The sequence below is a fragment of the Wasmannia auropunctata genome, unplaced genomic scaffold (genome assembly GCF_000956235.1).
Source record: "Wasmannia auropunctata unplaced genomic scaffold, wasmannia.A_1.0 LD336064.1, whole genome shotgun sequence".
Taxonomy (NCBI): Eukaryota; Metazoa; Arthropoda; class Insecta; order Hymenoptera; family Formicidae; genus Wasmannia; species Wasmannia auropunctata.
Window position 1 is genome coordinate 508,650 of NW_012026826.1, and position 13,699 is coordinate 522,348.

Below are 13,699 nucleotides of genomic sequence, written 5' to 3' on the forward strand. Positions count from 1 at the left end.
TTTCTTATCGCTTACTTCTCACCACCTTACGAAATTTTGTATGTAATTGCCTTGAGATAAAGGCAAGGTCCATCTATAATGAGAGTAATAAGTCGTAAGCCGTAAGAAATTGATTAATCATAATCGATTATTCTTCTTATATTTGACTATAATTCTTACAGCTCAATTTCTTACAGCTTACTACTCTCATTGCAGATGGACCTTTAATCAAGCCCGAATTCTGAGACGCGGTCTCAACCGCGGCTTTATCAAACTAATGCAATCGTAATCGCGCGATCTTCGACTTTCGTGCGATCCGATCTGTACGTCCGAACTCAGGTGCACCTCGGTGATACCGTCGAGCTTAATGGATTAATTTTGTAATTGGGTGGTTTGTATAATTGAGGTGCAACTATGCAACTATGACCGGCGACGGCGGGCGTGGCGAGGGCGAGCGCTTTCGCGACAAAATTTTAACCGAATTCTCGGGCTTCGCCGCGAGTTTTGGGACTAAACTCGGAAATGTCAACAGTGCGTTACCGGTTTATGGAAAAGTTGGGATACGAAACTATTCCGGCCCTTTGTACGGAAGCTTCCATCACTTCAGCCGCTTTGTACTACCACAATCGATTGGCGTTTCGGTGATTTAGCGACAAAGCGACAAGTCTGTCAGTCGATGCGGTCGCGGCGAATATTGTCCGCGTGTGTAAAACTTTAACAGCTGTTATTTTAAACGAATTCTGCGGTATCACTAGCGAATGGGATTTTACCCAGGGTAAATTAAATGTTTTGATTTCTTGGCTTTAATTTGTCAAGTTAGCTTCGAGATATCAGTTAATTAAGTTAATTTCTTACTTTACAATTCTGCAGTATTCGATATCTTTAGCAGCTCTTTGTAACGTTTTTCTCTTGGTCATTAGATTGAAAGAGAGATCAGTTTCGAAGCATTTTTTAAAATTTAAGTTTCCAAGCATTCTTTAACATTTACATAACGTTTTTCTTTTTTTTTGTGTGTTTCAGGTAGGTCTAATAGGCAATAGAAATTGATCTGTGTTCGATACACCGACGGAAAATACGTGTGAAGAATTTAGACATTATGATGATGACAAACCTACCCCCTGTTATGCTGCCACCCATTACGGACTACGGGATGCTGACGCCTACTCTTGGAATAAAGGTGAGTCGATTTATCCTCCGGAGGCAAACCCTCTCGACGAAGAATCGAGTTGCGCGACAATAACAAAAGTACCACCAAGAGCCAATTACGCAATTTCTAGCTACGCCCCTGGTCGCCCTGGTATTTACATAAGCGTATTTAATAAACGTACTATTTAAACGCAAATAAGCAGCACGTAATAATAACGAAAATATACAAATCGCAGCGAAAGATAATTTTGAGGTTAGCGTACAAGCTGCATCATCGATCGCTCTCAAATTGATATTTTCTACCGATATAGTTTTTTGACAGGTCGACTATAAAATCGCCGCGGGCGATTTTAGCGATGATTGTAAACATTTTTATCCGAAAAGGGACCGTGTTCCCGCCGGTTCTCGCTTCTCCATAGTTTTACCTCGGAGCAATTGGGACGTTTTACTGCCGATATAAAAGCATCCCCTCTCTCTGCCTGGCGGGGTCTTCGGAAGCACATCGGGTATCGTCTTTCATCCCTCGGCTTTTACAGCTTCACGCTGCGCTCTTGCGCGCGCGAGGCACCCTATACAAGCCGCGAGATATTAATTAAAATTCCGTCCGAAATACTTCCAACGTACAGAAGGGGAGTATAGAACGCGGTGTATCGGCTAACCGGGGGCGGGTTGGCGGCTCGCGCCGGCGCGTCTAATTTACTCTCGGCGATCTTCCACGCTCTGAAATAAACAAGCAACAACAGCCATCAACATTCCATTATGCTACTTACATCAACTTTGCGTGAAAGCTAATAGTTGCATTCATAGCGGCGCGCAAGTGTGAGGGATGCGACTCAAAACATGTTAAAATACGATAAAGAAGTTAATTAAAATTAAGACAAAGTAAATCTATGCAATCTCAAGATAAAGTTAGACTAAGATAAAATAAGTATAAATAAATCTATTCTAGAGAAGAATAACAGTTCTAGGGAAGAAAATGAGATGTAATATTAAATACAGACCAAAAGTTTGAAAACTTTTTTAAAAATTAACATTTTGGGATTACTTATTCAAATATCCAACAATATATTTTTTTAACAATAACTCTTCAGATTCAATAATAAGTATTGCAAAACCAAAATATAGTTTATCTGTGTTTTTATCGGTGTTTCCGAACTTTTAGTCTGGAGTGTAAAACTATACGTTACATTATTATTAAACTGTAGTAAATTCTGCCTTATGTGGAAGATATTAATATTATTATCTTCTTGCATTAATATTTTTTTATAGAATAATAGGATTTTCTCTCTTTTTAAACATAAAATCGCATATTGTGACACATTTGCAATTTCATCGGAGTGAAAGATCATATATAGAGATTGGATTTCCCGTGTGCAAGAGAAATGATCAATTTCCCCGTCACATTTCCGATATACTAAGCGGTGAAAAAGCGAGATAATAATCGGCCGCGCGCGGTGGATTTCACCGGTTGTCATGCGCGCACGCGTGCATATGCGTTGTTAAACACGCGCGACTGCAAATTTTCCAGAATTTCATTGCCCACTTCCTTGCTCTTTAAATTTTCTGAAATGAATCTCACTCCAAAAGAATGAAGATACTGCCACTCAAGTGGCCGAGTGGCAGTATTTTCAATCTTTTTTGGAGTGAGATTTACTCCAAAAAAATTTAGTGAGTGCGCGTTGTTTACAGCCGCAACCGCATCCCATCGTCGATGCTTAGCGAATTCGCGCTGTTGCGTTTTACAATTCACCGTTTCGACTCAATACAAACGTTATTAGTTCGTCAATCGCGAAAACTCCCGGCGCGAGCGCGAATTTACTCGCGAATACACCTGTGGCCTCGCGTTCTTGCACGTTCGCGAGAGTCTCTCTTCCGATCCGAGGATAGGATCGATGAGCGGAATAATTGAATGAGATCGTAGCGCGGTACACATGTATGTACGAGGTGACCCCCGGGAGTTCCTGTGTTACCTGTGTTGTGTAAGGGGACGAAAAATAAGGGTCCGTCTGAAATGCGCGGGAGAGTCGGTGCAGAGAGAGGTGAGATCTTATTACATCAGATAACTCGCGCAACTTATCTTCTTCGTCGTCGCGAAAAGATGCGTTCTGTTACCTTCCTCTTTACGTGTGCAGCAGCGCGCGGGGAACCTCTCAAACGAGATCGGCGAGGCGTGCTTTCAACGACAGGTATATAGTTGGCGATTGAGAGGAGGATCCGGGGATACTTTATCTCCTCCCTTTGCGTTATTCCCGATTCTTTTCACTACCGCCGCCGAGCAGCCCATTGTGTTTTCCGCGGTATCGTATTTCCCCGGTGTGGCTATACTCTTTTAACTTTAATTAAACTATTTCCAGCGTAAAAATAACCGTGTGGAATATAAAGTTACCGCTCACGTATATGAGTCCGTTGCCATAAACGCTATTTCCATTATCGTATAGGAAGTAAAAAATCTCGCGCTCGAAATTAATCAAATATTTACATTATTACTTGTACTTTTTGCCCGACTCGCCCGTTACGATCATCTCTCGCGAGAATGGGGTCGACTTCATGTTCGAGAGGCGAGCCGTGTGTATACGGCTTGCGTAGGGAGTATCCTGAAGTTCGATATTGAAAATATCCTTCGTGAACTCGTCCTCCGGCAGTTGAGAAAAGTGGAGATAGTTCGGCGACACGGTGTATATAAGGTTTTTTTTAAGAGTTCAATGCGGGGAAGTTTGTCGGCTCGTCGCGGGAAGTATGCAACGCGCGGATTCATGTCGGCGAGGGGGCGGGGAGAGGGGGAAGGGGAGAGAAAAGAAGAGGGCGTTTTCGGGCTGCCGGCAAAAGAAAACCGGCTTCTATAGAAGCGCCGCGAACAAAAAGCTGAATAACATTAACTCGCTTAATGTATTCCCCTAATTTTAATACACAATGCCCGTCGGTACGAGGATCCCTCTCCCCTCCCCCCCACCCCTTCCCGATCCCCTCGTGTTCTCGCGGCTAACCACCGGCGAAGATTCTTATACTCCCGTTAAACCTTCACATCTTAATCTTTTTATCTGATTAATATTTATATTTTATTAACATCGGTCTCGCTTTTGGAGAGCGATATAGCGGTATTTATCATAACTGTCAGAGGATACACTGGGAAAAAGAAAGTCTGGTAATGTGTATAATAATCAAGCCTGGATGATTACTAAAGCTTTGGCGAAATAATTTCAATCGGATATTCAGTTAATATAACCAAAACGCACTGAACGCCAATTTTACTTTTCTAAATAATAATATTTAGTAATTATTACCAAACAGTTCGTTACTATTATTATGTTTGTTAATATTTACTAAATATTGCCCCAATATGTTAAACAAAATACATTCGATAGCTATATTACATTACTATCAGATTTTCTTTTTCGATAGTACAAACCCTATAAGGAATAAATTCTAAATATATCCCGCAATTATAATATTCCTTTCGTGTGTATTAAGTGGCATATTATCATCTTCATGGACTGCCTTTAACCTTTTCGTGCAGTAAACATTTCGCTCCATCTTGTCAGATCTGTTTCAGGTTTGTTATACGATTCTCGGCGTCATTGTGTCGCGATGTTAAAGCTCCGTTGCGTATTCTCGTCGTCGCTTTTGAAACAGCAACCCTCGCGGACAGGCCCGCGGGGTTCTTCGCTTGATGTTTAGCGAAGATTACGCTGAGGATCGAATTACCGCGCGTCACTTTGATCAATTTCGCGACCATTCGACCGGAAGGACTTTTCATGTACCGGCGATGCCGGTGCCTCTTTCCTCGCCTAAAGGGCGCGTCATTTCACAAAGCGTCGCTTCGAATACCGCTAGGCCTTGACCAAGCCGAGCCTACAGCCCGAGTCGTATTGCATCGCATCGCATCGCATCGCATTGCGACTCGCCGCGTGCATGATCGCTCGCTTCCCGCTCAGCTTCGCGGGGAAACATTTTTCTTTGCGTTAATCGCGTCCAGGTCGGCTGATCCCGCGTATACCCCGGGATCCCGGGCCCCGCTCGAACTCCCAGAGGCGCTCTGACGTCATTCGTATTATTTCCACTTGCGCCCCGCGCTCCCCGCCGCGTCCGCCCACCTGTCAGACGCACGCATCGCGTGCGCACACGAGAGAGAGAAAGAGAGAGAGAGAGTGAGAGCGAGGGAGCGGGCGGGCGAGCGAGCGAAAGCACGGAGCGGCTAACGCGTGCATCAAATTCGGAACGATTTGATTGTTGCGGGGAGCGGCGAATTAATTTCCATTCGCGACGCAGAGGTATACGTACGGCGAATTTCGCGGACCACCCGCGTCGCTGCCGCCGCCGCCGCCGCCGCGCGCGTTTATTAATAAACGTTACTCGCCTGATATTTATTTCGCGCCGGGCGAGATATCGGCTAATTGATTAACAACGAGAGCGGCGGTATATGCGACGTCGTAATAAATTCGCTTAATTTTCAAAACTCCCCGCATCCTCATTCCCTTTATAGCGCTTTATTTATCGCCTCCCTTTCCCCACCATCCCTCTCTTCGTTTCCGTCCGTTAATTTGTCTATTATTCATGGTTAAGAATTTGGATGCCGCGTGTGCAGCGCAATCAAGTCGAATTAATTTACACGCACCTGTTGTGAGTTGTATCTCGCGCGCGCATTAATTTTATTTGAAATTGTATTTGCGATGATTTTTGTCGCGAATACACGGCGCCCTTATCGAGCTGCCGCGATTGCTCGCTTGATCGTTCGGCGCGGCGCGCATGCACATATACGTTTATTGTACACGGCTGGCACGACAAAACGAAGAGGATGGAAATGCGCATGAATATCCCGGCACCCCGTCGGTGACCTCGTCTCTTCGTTTGCATACGCAAACAGTGGAATTAGGGCCGGACACGTCGCGCTGCATGCTCGATCGGAGGTCCTTTGCCCCCGGGAGCGCGTTATTGTCGTCTCGAGCAGGTTATTGTCGTCGAAACACGTCGGAACAATCGACAATATTGCCTGAAATTTGACGGGTCCTCGGGGCCTCCGTTTGGCAAGCTGCACGTCTGCCAAACTCTCTCGCGTGTCCCCGGTCCTTCTTTTCGGTTACGTAAAGCACCTAATTTGATTACGTATTACGTTTGTATTTTCTCGATTTTCTAACGGAACTTGACAAATTTTCTTATAGCTTCGTCGGAATTCGTTTCTCTGTTGCCTCGCAAAAAATCAAGTTAGATTTTAATGAAGAACAATTAAAAGTGAATTACGATTTACATCTAATTGACTTGCGCAGTGAAAATATTGAAATAAACTAGAGTGTATTTCTTTTATAAATAAACTAGAGTCTACACGGAAAGAACAATTTTGCTGGATTCAGATCAGAAAATAATTTTTGTTCAATAATCAAAATAATTTTGTTGGAATGTCAAAATGATAGAACAAAACGTTTTATAGCAATGCCTATCATTTTTAACTTTCCAACAAATTATTTTGATTATTGACCAAAAATTATTTTCAGATCTGTATTCAGCAAAATTTTTAGACCTTTCAACAAAATCGTTCTTTCCGTGTACGTTGTGTTGTTTTTATTATTATCATGTTTAAATAACGAGAAGAAATATACTGTCGCGATTTGGGTAGAATCCGCGAATGATTCACGGATTAGGGGCTTCTCTCGCGAAAGATTCCTGGGGCGCGACGCGACGGGGAGGGTTGATTTGAATTTTCTATGTCGGGCTCAGCCTCGCGGCGTCCCTCACCGTCGCGAGGCACGTCGCATCGAATATTCCATAAATAAATCGACGTTTAATAGAAAATCGGAGAACCGCGAGGCGCCTCATCGCTCACTGTCACGGCGCTTCTCGCTACCGCGGCAGCTAGTATCTCAATAATATTCAGTTTATAAACTTCGAATGGATCCCTTATTACATTACCGACGTGGCCCGCCCTTCTTCCTTATTATCTTCCGCAAGGATATGTCTCTCCATCGCGCCGATTTATTTTGCGGTTTATGAGCGTTAAATGAATATTTAACGTCGCTCTTTTTTTTTGCGTTATTTTTTATCTTTCTATAATTTTGTCTTTTAGCTTACTTCGATTTTTGTACCTGATGATTGCTGGCGTATCGACAAGCCGTTGAATCGATTCATTTTTAATTGTGCACGGATCTTAGCTTAATCAGAAACCTAATGATATGCTTGCGTCGGATGTCAGCTAAATGGACGGATCCATCACAATCGATCAAGCATTGTTCGCGTCTCGATAATTTAATGCTCAAGCGACTAACGATGTATCTTGAGCCATCCATCTTTTTCCGTTTCCTCCCGAATTTTCGCGCATGAAGATATACAACTTTCTTATTTCGAAGAGAATCACCTATCTCCTCCTAAACAGATAAAATTTTTTTTCCTAAAAATAGATAAAAATTTATCATAATTTCTCTTTCAACGTAACATAAACTTATAATATAACAAGGAGTTATTACTTGTTAATTGAACACTATAAATTCATGCATTTGTGATGTACGTTATCTAAACTAGTTTTCGCAGTGATTTTCATCTTAGATATTTATACTGATTGTGAGTTAAAAGTACATGGTATTTGATACTTGGGTGATAAAATAATTGCAATTAGAAGCTCTACGCGAAAAGAACAATTTTGCTGAATCCAGATCTGAAAATAATTTTTGTTTAATAAATAAAATAATTTTGTGCGAAAGTCAAAATGATTGCTAGAATATCAAAATAGTTTTATAGCAATGCTTATCAGTTTTAACATTCCAACAAATTATTTTGATGATTCATAAAAAAAATTATTTTCAGATCTGTATTTAGCAAAATTTTTAGACCTTTCAACGAAATCGTTCTCTCCATGTATTTTTGTAATTATTATAATAGTTAGTAATAATTATAATTATAGTTTTACCAAATAGTTGACACCAAAAATGACTGCATTTTAGATAAGTTATGGCAATTGCAGCTATAATTTCTTTCTCCCTTTCTCTTCAGTGTGACTCAACGCGTGGACTTGACGCGACAATAGAGCAACATTGGAATGTGCCGTATCTACGACATACGGTGCTATTGCAGAAAATTTCCACAAGCATTAACCTGACAATCAGATACGGAGGCCCGAGAACGTTCGAACTAACTGCGCGTCGCGTAAGCTTCTCGATAAATAGGCTGCACAATGGCGAACGGTAAAAAGAGCTTAACAGCAGTATAGGCGCGCGGGTATATGAGCGACCATTTGCTGGCATCTCCCGGAAACGGCGATGTGAGGGTGGTGAACTTTTGGGTGGCCCCGAATTCGAAGTTAGCCGCGTCGTTAATGCTCCCCTATTGCCCACTGATTTTCCTAGGCCCTCGGTTCCACCCTCCAGTCACTCGCCCTCATCCCTCGCGCACCCGCGCCCCTCTCTCCACCGCACTCTCGCGCCCGCCGCTCTCTCCTGTCGGTGGGCTCTCCTCTCTTCTCTATTTTATTAGCCCGGTTACACAGCACGGCCTCCGAAACAATAACCATTGTTAGACTCGCGCGCGCGGCACTTCCAGCGCGCCACGTTTGTAGGCCGCGGCAGCTTCACGCTTTGTTCGCTCGCAGACGAGCGCCGGTACTCGCTCGATGGAGGAGACGATGGTGGTATAGCTTTCAGATGGGTTCGCGCGTTCCCCTTGCCCCCTCCCCCCCTCCGCCCCCTCGCCCTTCTTCCCGGGGCGGACTATTTCCAGCGGTCGTAACCATCGCCGCTAACGCCCGCTACTCTCCCTCGTTCGCCACCTGCCCCCCATCGTCGGCGCGTTCTCCTTCTTTCCACCGCGCCACTGTACAGTTTGCAAACGCGAATCATTTTGAATGCACGCAGCTTTTTAATTACAATATCTTGGCCGGTAGGATTTACGATTTCTATGGAAATGGGATCCCGCGCTCCCTCGCGACGTCGTTCTTGTACCTTATTTTTCTCGCGCGTGTTTCGACTCGGGGCGGGGAAAGTTTAAGGGGACGCTTTCAAGAGACGTTGTGTACCTATATATCGTGCCGACGAAAGTTTCGCGCCGTCGTGCGAATATTTTCCACTAAATTTAGTTTCGACTAAAAACGCGTGACAAGTGCCGGCGCTCTTTAACGGCGAAACAGATAAGCGGCGTGCTTTCGAAGTATTGCGAAATGGCACTCGGAAAATATTCCGACATACATTGAGAAAGAGTTCCGGGGGACCTGTAATAGCGCTCCTCGTGATGGCACTCCCAATTTCTTCTTGCATTAAACGCGACTGTGCAACTCACACGACGTATAAAACGCACACGGGCGCGCGCTCGGCTGTATACACGATTACGTTATTTGCCCTTCGATAACGATAGGGTGCGAGTTTCCATCCTCTCGTGGAATTGCCTCGTGGCTGCTGTCTCGGCTGCAGTTGCCGAAAACACGGCTCCCTATCGGCATCGACTATCCCTCCCACCCGTAATTAAACTAATGGAAATCCGACTCGATGCTTTTATGCGATTTCACCCCTATATGTGTGTGTATGTGTGTGTGTGTGCGGGCGAGCCTCAAACACCGAAACGCAATCCATTCAAGATTCTGAGGCGACAAGCGAAAACCACGAAACTCCGCAACTTCGGATGCATGTGGAGCGATTATAACGATTAAATGGAGTTCGCGCGTTGATATCTGTCCCAAAGGGAGCGGAAAAGAGGAGTGAGTTAAAGAGTAAACTTGCATTAATTACACGCAAAGAATTGTAATGTATTTCAGCACGATTTATTATCGATACTTAATATATACACGATATGTTATTTCTAAAAGATATATTTTCTCTCTTGCCTCTCGCGTCTTTATACGTTTCTTGCGAGTCCGCGAAAATTATTATTACGCAATCTCTCTTCCGCCGCGCCGGTCGCGAGAAATCAGAACTCGGGGAAAGGAATGTTTTTAACCCGAAATCGACCCGACCTGATCCGACGATTGCGGTAAATTTGGCTTGCAAATGCCGGGCGCTTTTAGGAGGCGGGCGAATGAAGCCCGGGCCCGATAATAACGGAAGTGAGATAGCCGTCGCATGTATTGCATTACACGTAATGAAAACAGCTATCGCATTACGCATAATTACAATGTTATTTCATTATATGCGAAATAATTTGCGAAAGTTTTGGCGAACACGCAGTGGAGTAATTGGGGGATGAAGCGGCGTTACGTAAATGAACTGGGGATAATTGCGCGTCATTGTTCATTATTATTATTATTTATTTTTTTTTTTAATCAAAAGCCAGAGAGAAAGAGAGAGAGAGCGCGCGTCGTTACGGTTCCTTTGTGAAAATATTTTATTGTTTTTAATTAACGCCGCGAGAGTTGGCGCGATGTAAAAATCGTGTACGCTCGGTGCGTGCGCGATATTCCCCCCGTCGCGCCGCTCGCGGATCGCCATCGACTCGATAGGGGCGAAGGGTAGCGGGAGAAGGGGAGGCAGGGCGATCTCAATTAATTTTAATTATCGTTAACAAAGTGCCGAAAAGATGTAAAGCGACACGGTTGCGCGGCCGTTAAAAATTAATGACGTTCGTCAAAATGGAACGCCAGGCTAAACACGCGTCGCGCCCGATACCGAAAAACTCGAGAGTCAATTAATTGCCCTGATGGACGCGATGACGTCGCGTAAACGTCGCGTTTGTTTTATAACCCGTTTTGTTCGTCTGTAACCGCATTTTCACGTTCAGAATCACGACACCGCCGCGGTGCCGGCCGGCGTCGTTGTTGTTTCAAGGAACGCTCGATCCGCGTTTGCGACACCAAAATCTATAGCTTCTCGCCTCGCGACATTTTCGCCAAGCTGTAACCTATGAGTGACACGGCACCGGTTACTCGCACGATCAATCGGCTTGTGATCGACGCGAGCTTTATTTTTTGATGCCCGGACTTTAGGTTATTCAATCGAGGATCGGATTGGTGTGAATATAAAAATCGTCAGCGCGGGGACGCGCGTTTTGAAAGGTAGGCACGACTGACCGGGCGGACGACGATGAAAAATTAATGTTTCATTTTTCCACGTTGGAAATTTTTGGGAATTGGCGCATTGTGCGCGCGCGGGAACGCGCGTCGATGAAAGGGGACGCTGGATCGGACGCGAGAAGGTGAGTCTTTCTTATGAGCCTCGCGCTGCCACGGACGCTGAAGATCGACATTGTTGGGCCTGAATGAAATAGCGTGATATGCAGGATAGTAAATCGCCCTGACTCGCGAGAAATTTTTAACGCTGCGTCAGCTGTCTCTTTTATGACGGAAAATATGTCCTTTGCATTTCCGTTAACGAATAATTGTGCACTGTTTTAATGACCGCGGCGCGCGTCCGCTTCGCACGGGCGAATATTTCTAAATATACACGCGATAAATGGCGGATATTTTTTTTAACGCGTAATGCACATACAGTTGGAAAAAAATATGTCCACTATAAATTGCTTTTGCAACCGTGGCGTGTAACCGCCGACAAAATAATTTGATACGTTACATATCTATTACAATGAATTGCGGTTTCCGTCAAATTATTTATTATTAGAGGCCGAATCTCGGGGAAAATGGCGTTTGTGTCGCTAAGCTATTAATAATGTTTGAACGATGAATATTCGGACGTTGAAAGATTTTAATAAATTGCGGCATTACACACGTGCGTTATATTAATAATGTACGTAATGGAGCAATTAATCATTTCTTAATTTTAATTTTTATGAATTACGTAATGGAAATTCTAATTGAAGTACATAATGGATTATTAACAAATTGTAAAATATTGAAGTTTTAGGAGAAATTATCGCAAGCTTTTACTGAGAATTAGTTGATGTCATATGTTTTCAGAAAGTTATATTTACCTAATTCGGCGAATTACAATTAAACACGTTTACAGTAAATGCAATGTACACGGAAAGAACGATTTTGTTGAAAGGTCTAAAAATTTTGCTAAATACAGATCTGAAAATAATTTTTTGTTTAATCATCAAAATAATTTGTTGGAATGCTAAAATTGATAAGCATTGCTATAAAACGTTTTGATATTCTAGCAATCATTTTAACTTTTGCACAAAATTATTTTGATTATTGAATAAAAATTATTTTCAGATCTGGATTCAAAATTGTTCTTTCCGTGTAGTTGACGTCATATGTTTTCAGAAAGTTATATCTATACCTAATTCCGCGAATTGCAATTAAACACGTTTACAGTAAATGCAATGTACACGGAAAGAACGATTTTGTTGAAAGGTCTAAAAATTTTGCTAAAAACAGATCTGAAAATAATTTTTTGTTGAATTAGCAAAATAATTCGTTGGAATGTTAAAACTGATAAGCATTGCTATAAAACGTTTTGATATTCTAGCAATCATTTTAACTTTTGCACAAAATTATTTTGATTATTGAATAAAAATTATTTTCAGATCTTGATTCAACAAAATTGTTTTTTCCGTGTATATATGCTTTGTCAATAAATTGCGACTCACTTCCGTTTTGCCATTTTGCACATGTGTCGAACGTCGAACAATACTTGGAATCGGTGTTTCGCTGAGATGCATCTAATGATGCGTTCTGTCGGGGCTCGAAACGATTTTCACAGGGAATAACAATGTTTCCTCGACTGGCGGCACTCCTTTCTTCAACACGTCACTCGCGCATTTAGTTTGACAACTTTTCAGCACTTTGATTTGCGAAAAGTTTCCGCGCGGGAGATAAAGACAGAACTAGAGTGCAATCAGCGGCGTAAACGGGATTTTTAGATTGCCGATGGAAACAGAAGGTTGATGCGTAAGCACAGTTGGAAATTTCTTTTCAAGAGTAAGAAAGGGGCGGGGAAATAAAACTCGTCTCGCAAAATATCCAGATATTTACTGAGACAGGAAGTTGCAGCGCGCGAGCTTTTACGAGCGTCTAAGAGTCCGATAATTTATTCCAATAAGACTCGATAATTTATTCGTCGGAGAGTTTGCTGGCCGGCTCGCGTTAGTTCTTGGCTTTAACTGTGGCTTTAACGCGTTTATAATCCACGCTTTAATTACGCTTTGATTTATCTACGTAACAATATACAGCTGTGAATGCGGCGTTCAATAAAATAATATTCTCTCACATTCAATAAAACAATTTTAAATTGAAAGTTATCACGTATATTAAAGATTCTTTATTTAATTATTTATATGGGTATTGAAAGTTTTTTATTAAATTATTCACGCTTTGTAAAATTAATGTAGTTCCAGGAAAAAATTAAATTTTTATATAATAATAAGTTGAATATTAAGCCGATGTATAAAAAGAGATAAATAGAAAAGTCTTTTTTAACCGAAGCGGATCTTGATGCTTAACCCGTAAAGGACACTTCTCTTTTGAATGGTTTTGTTTAACACGAAATTTGAAAGCAATTGCGTTCTTTTTTCGAAAATTTAATATTACCAATCGATTGATCAGACAATTTTATATTGAGAAACATATTTTGTTTTTTATTTTCAGAAAATATAAAACTTTAAAAAAATTCGCTTGGTGCGAATTCGCACCCAGGTGTCCTTTACGGGTTAATAATATTTAATAATAACGATGATATCATAATCATAATTTATTGTATGCAATGATTTT

At 42.3% G+C, this 13,699-nt stretch overlaps 1 protein-coding gene across 1 annotated transcript in view; it reads left to right on the top strand.

Annotated features, from left to right (window-relative positions):
• Nucleotides 1-13,699, top strand: part of LOC105450258 (polypyrimidine tract-binding protein 1) — a 332,980-nt gene that overhangs the window by 70,406 nt on the left and 248,875 nt on the right. Inside the window, exon 2 of the mRNA XM_011690014.1 lies at nt 1,000-1,156. Coding sequence (XP_011688316.1) covers nt 1,076-1,156 — 81 coding nt within the window. The 5' untranslated portion in view covers nt 1,000-1,075. The remainder of the gene's footprint in view (nt 1-999; nt 1,157-13,699) is intronic.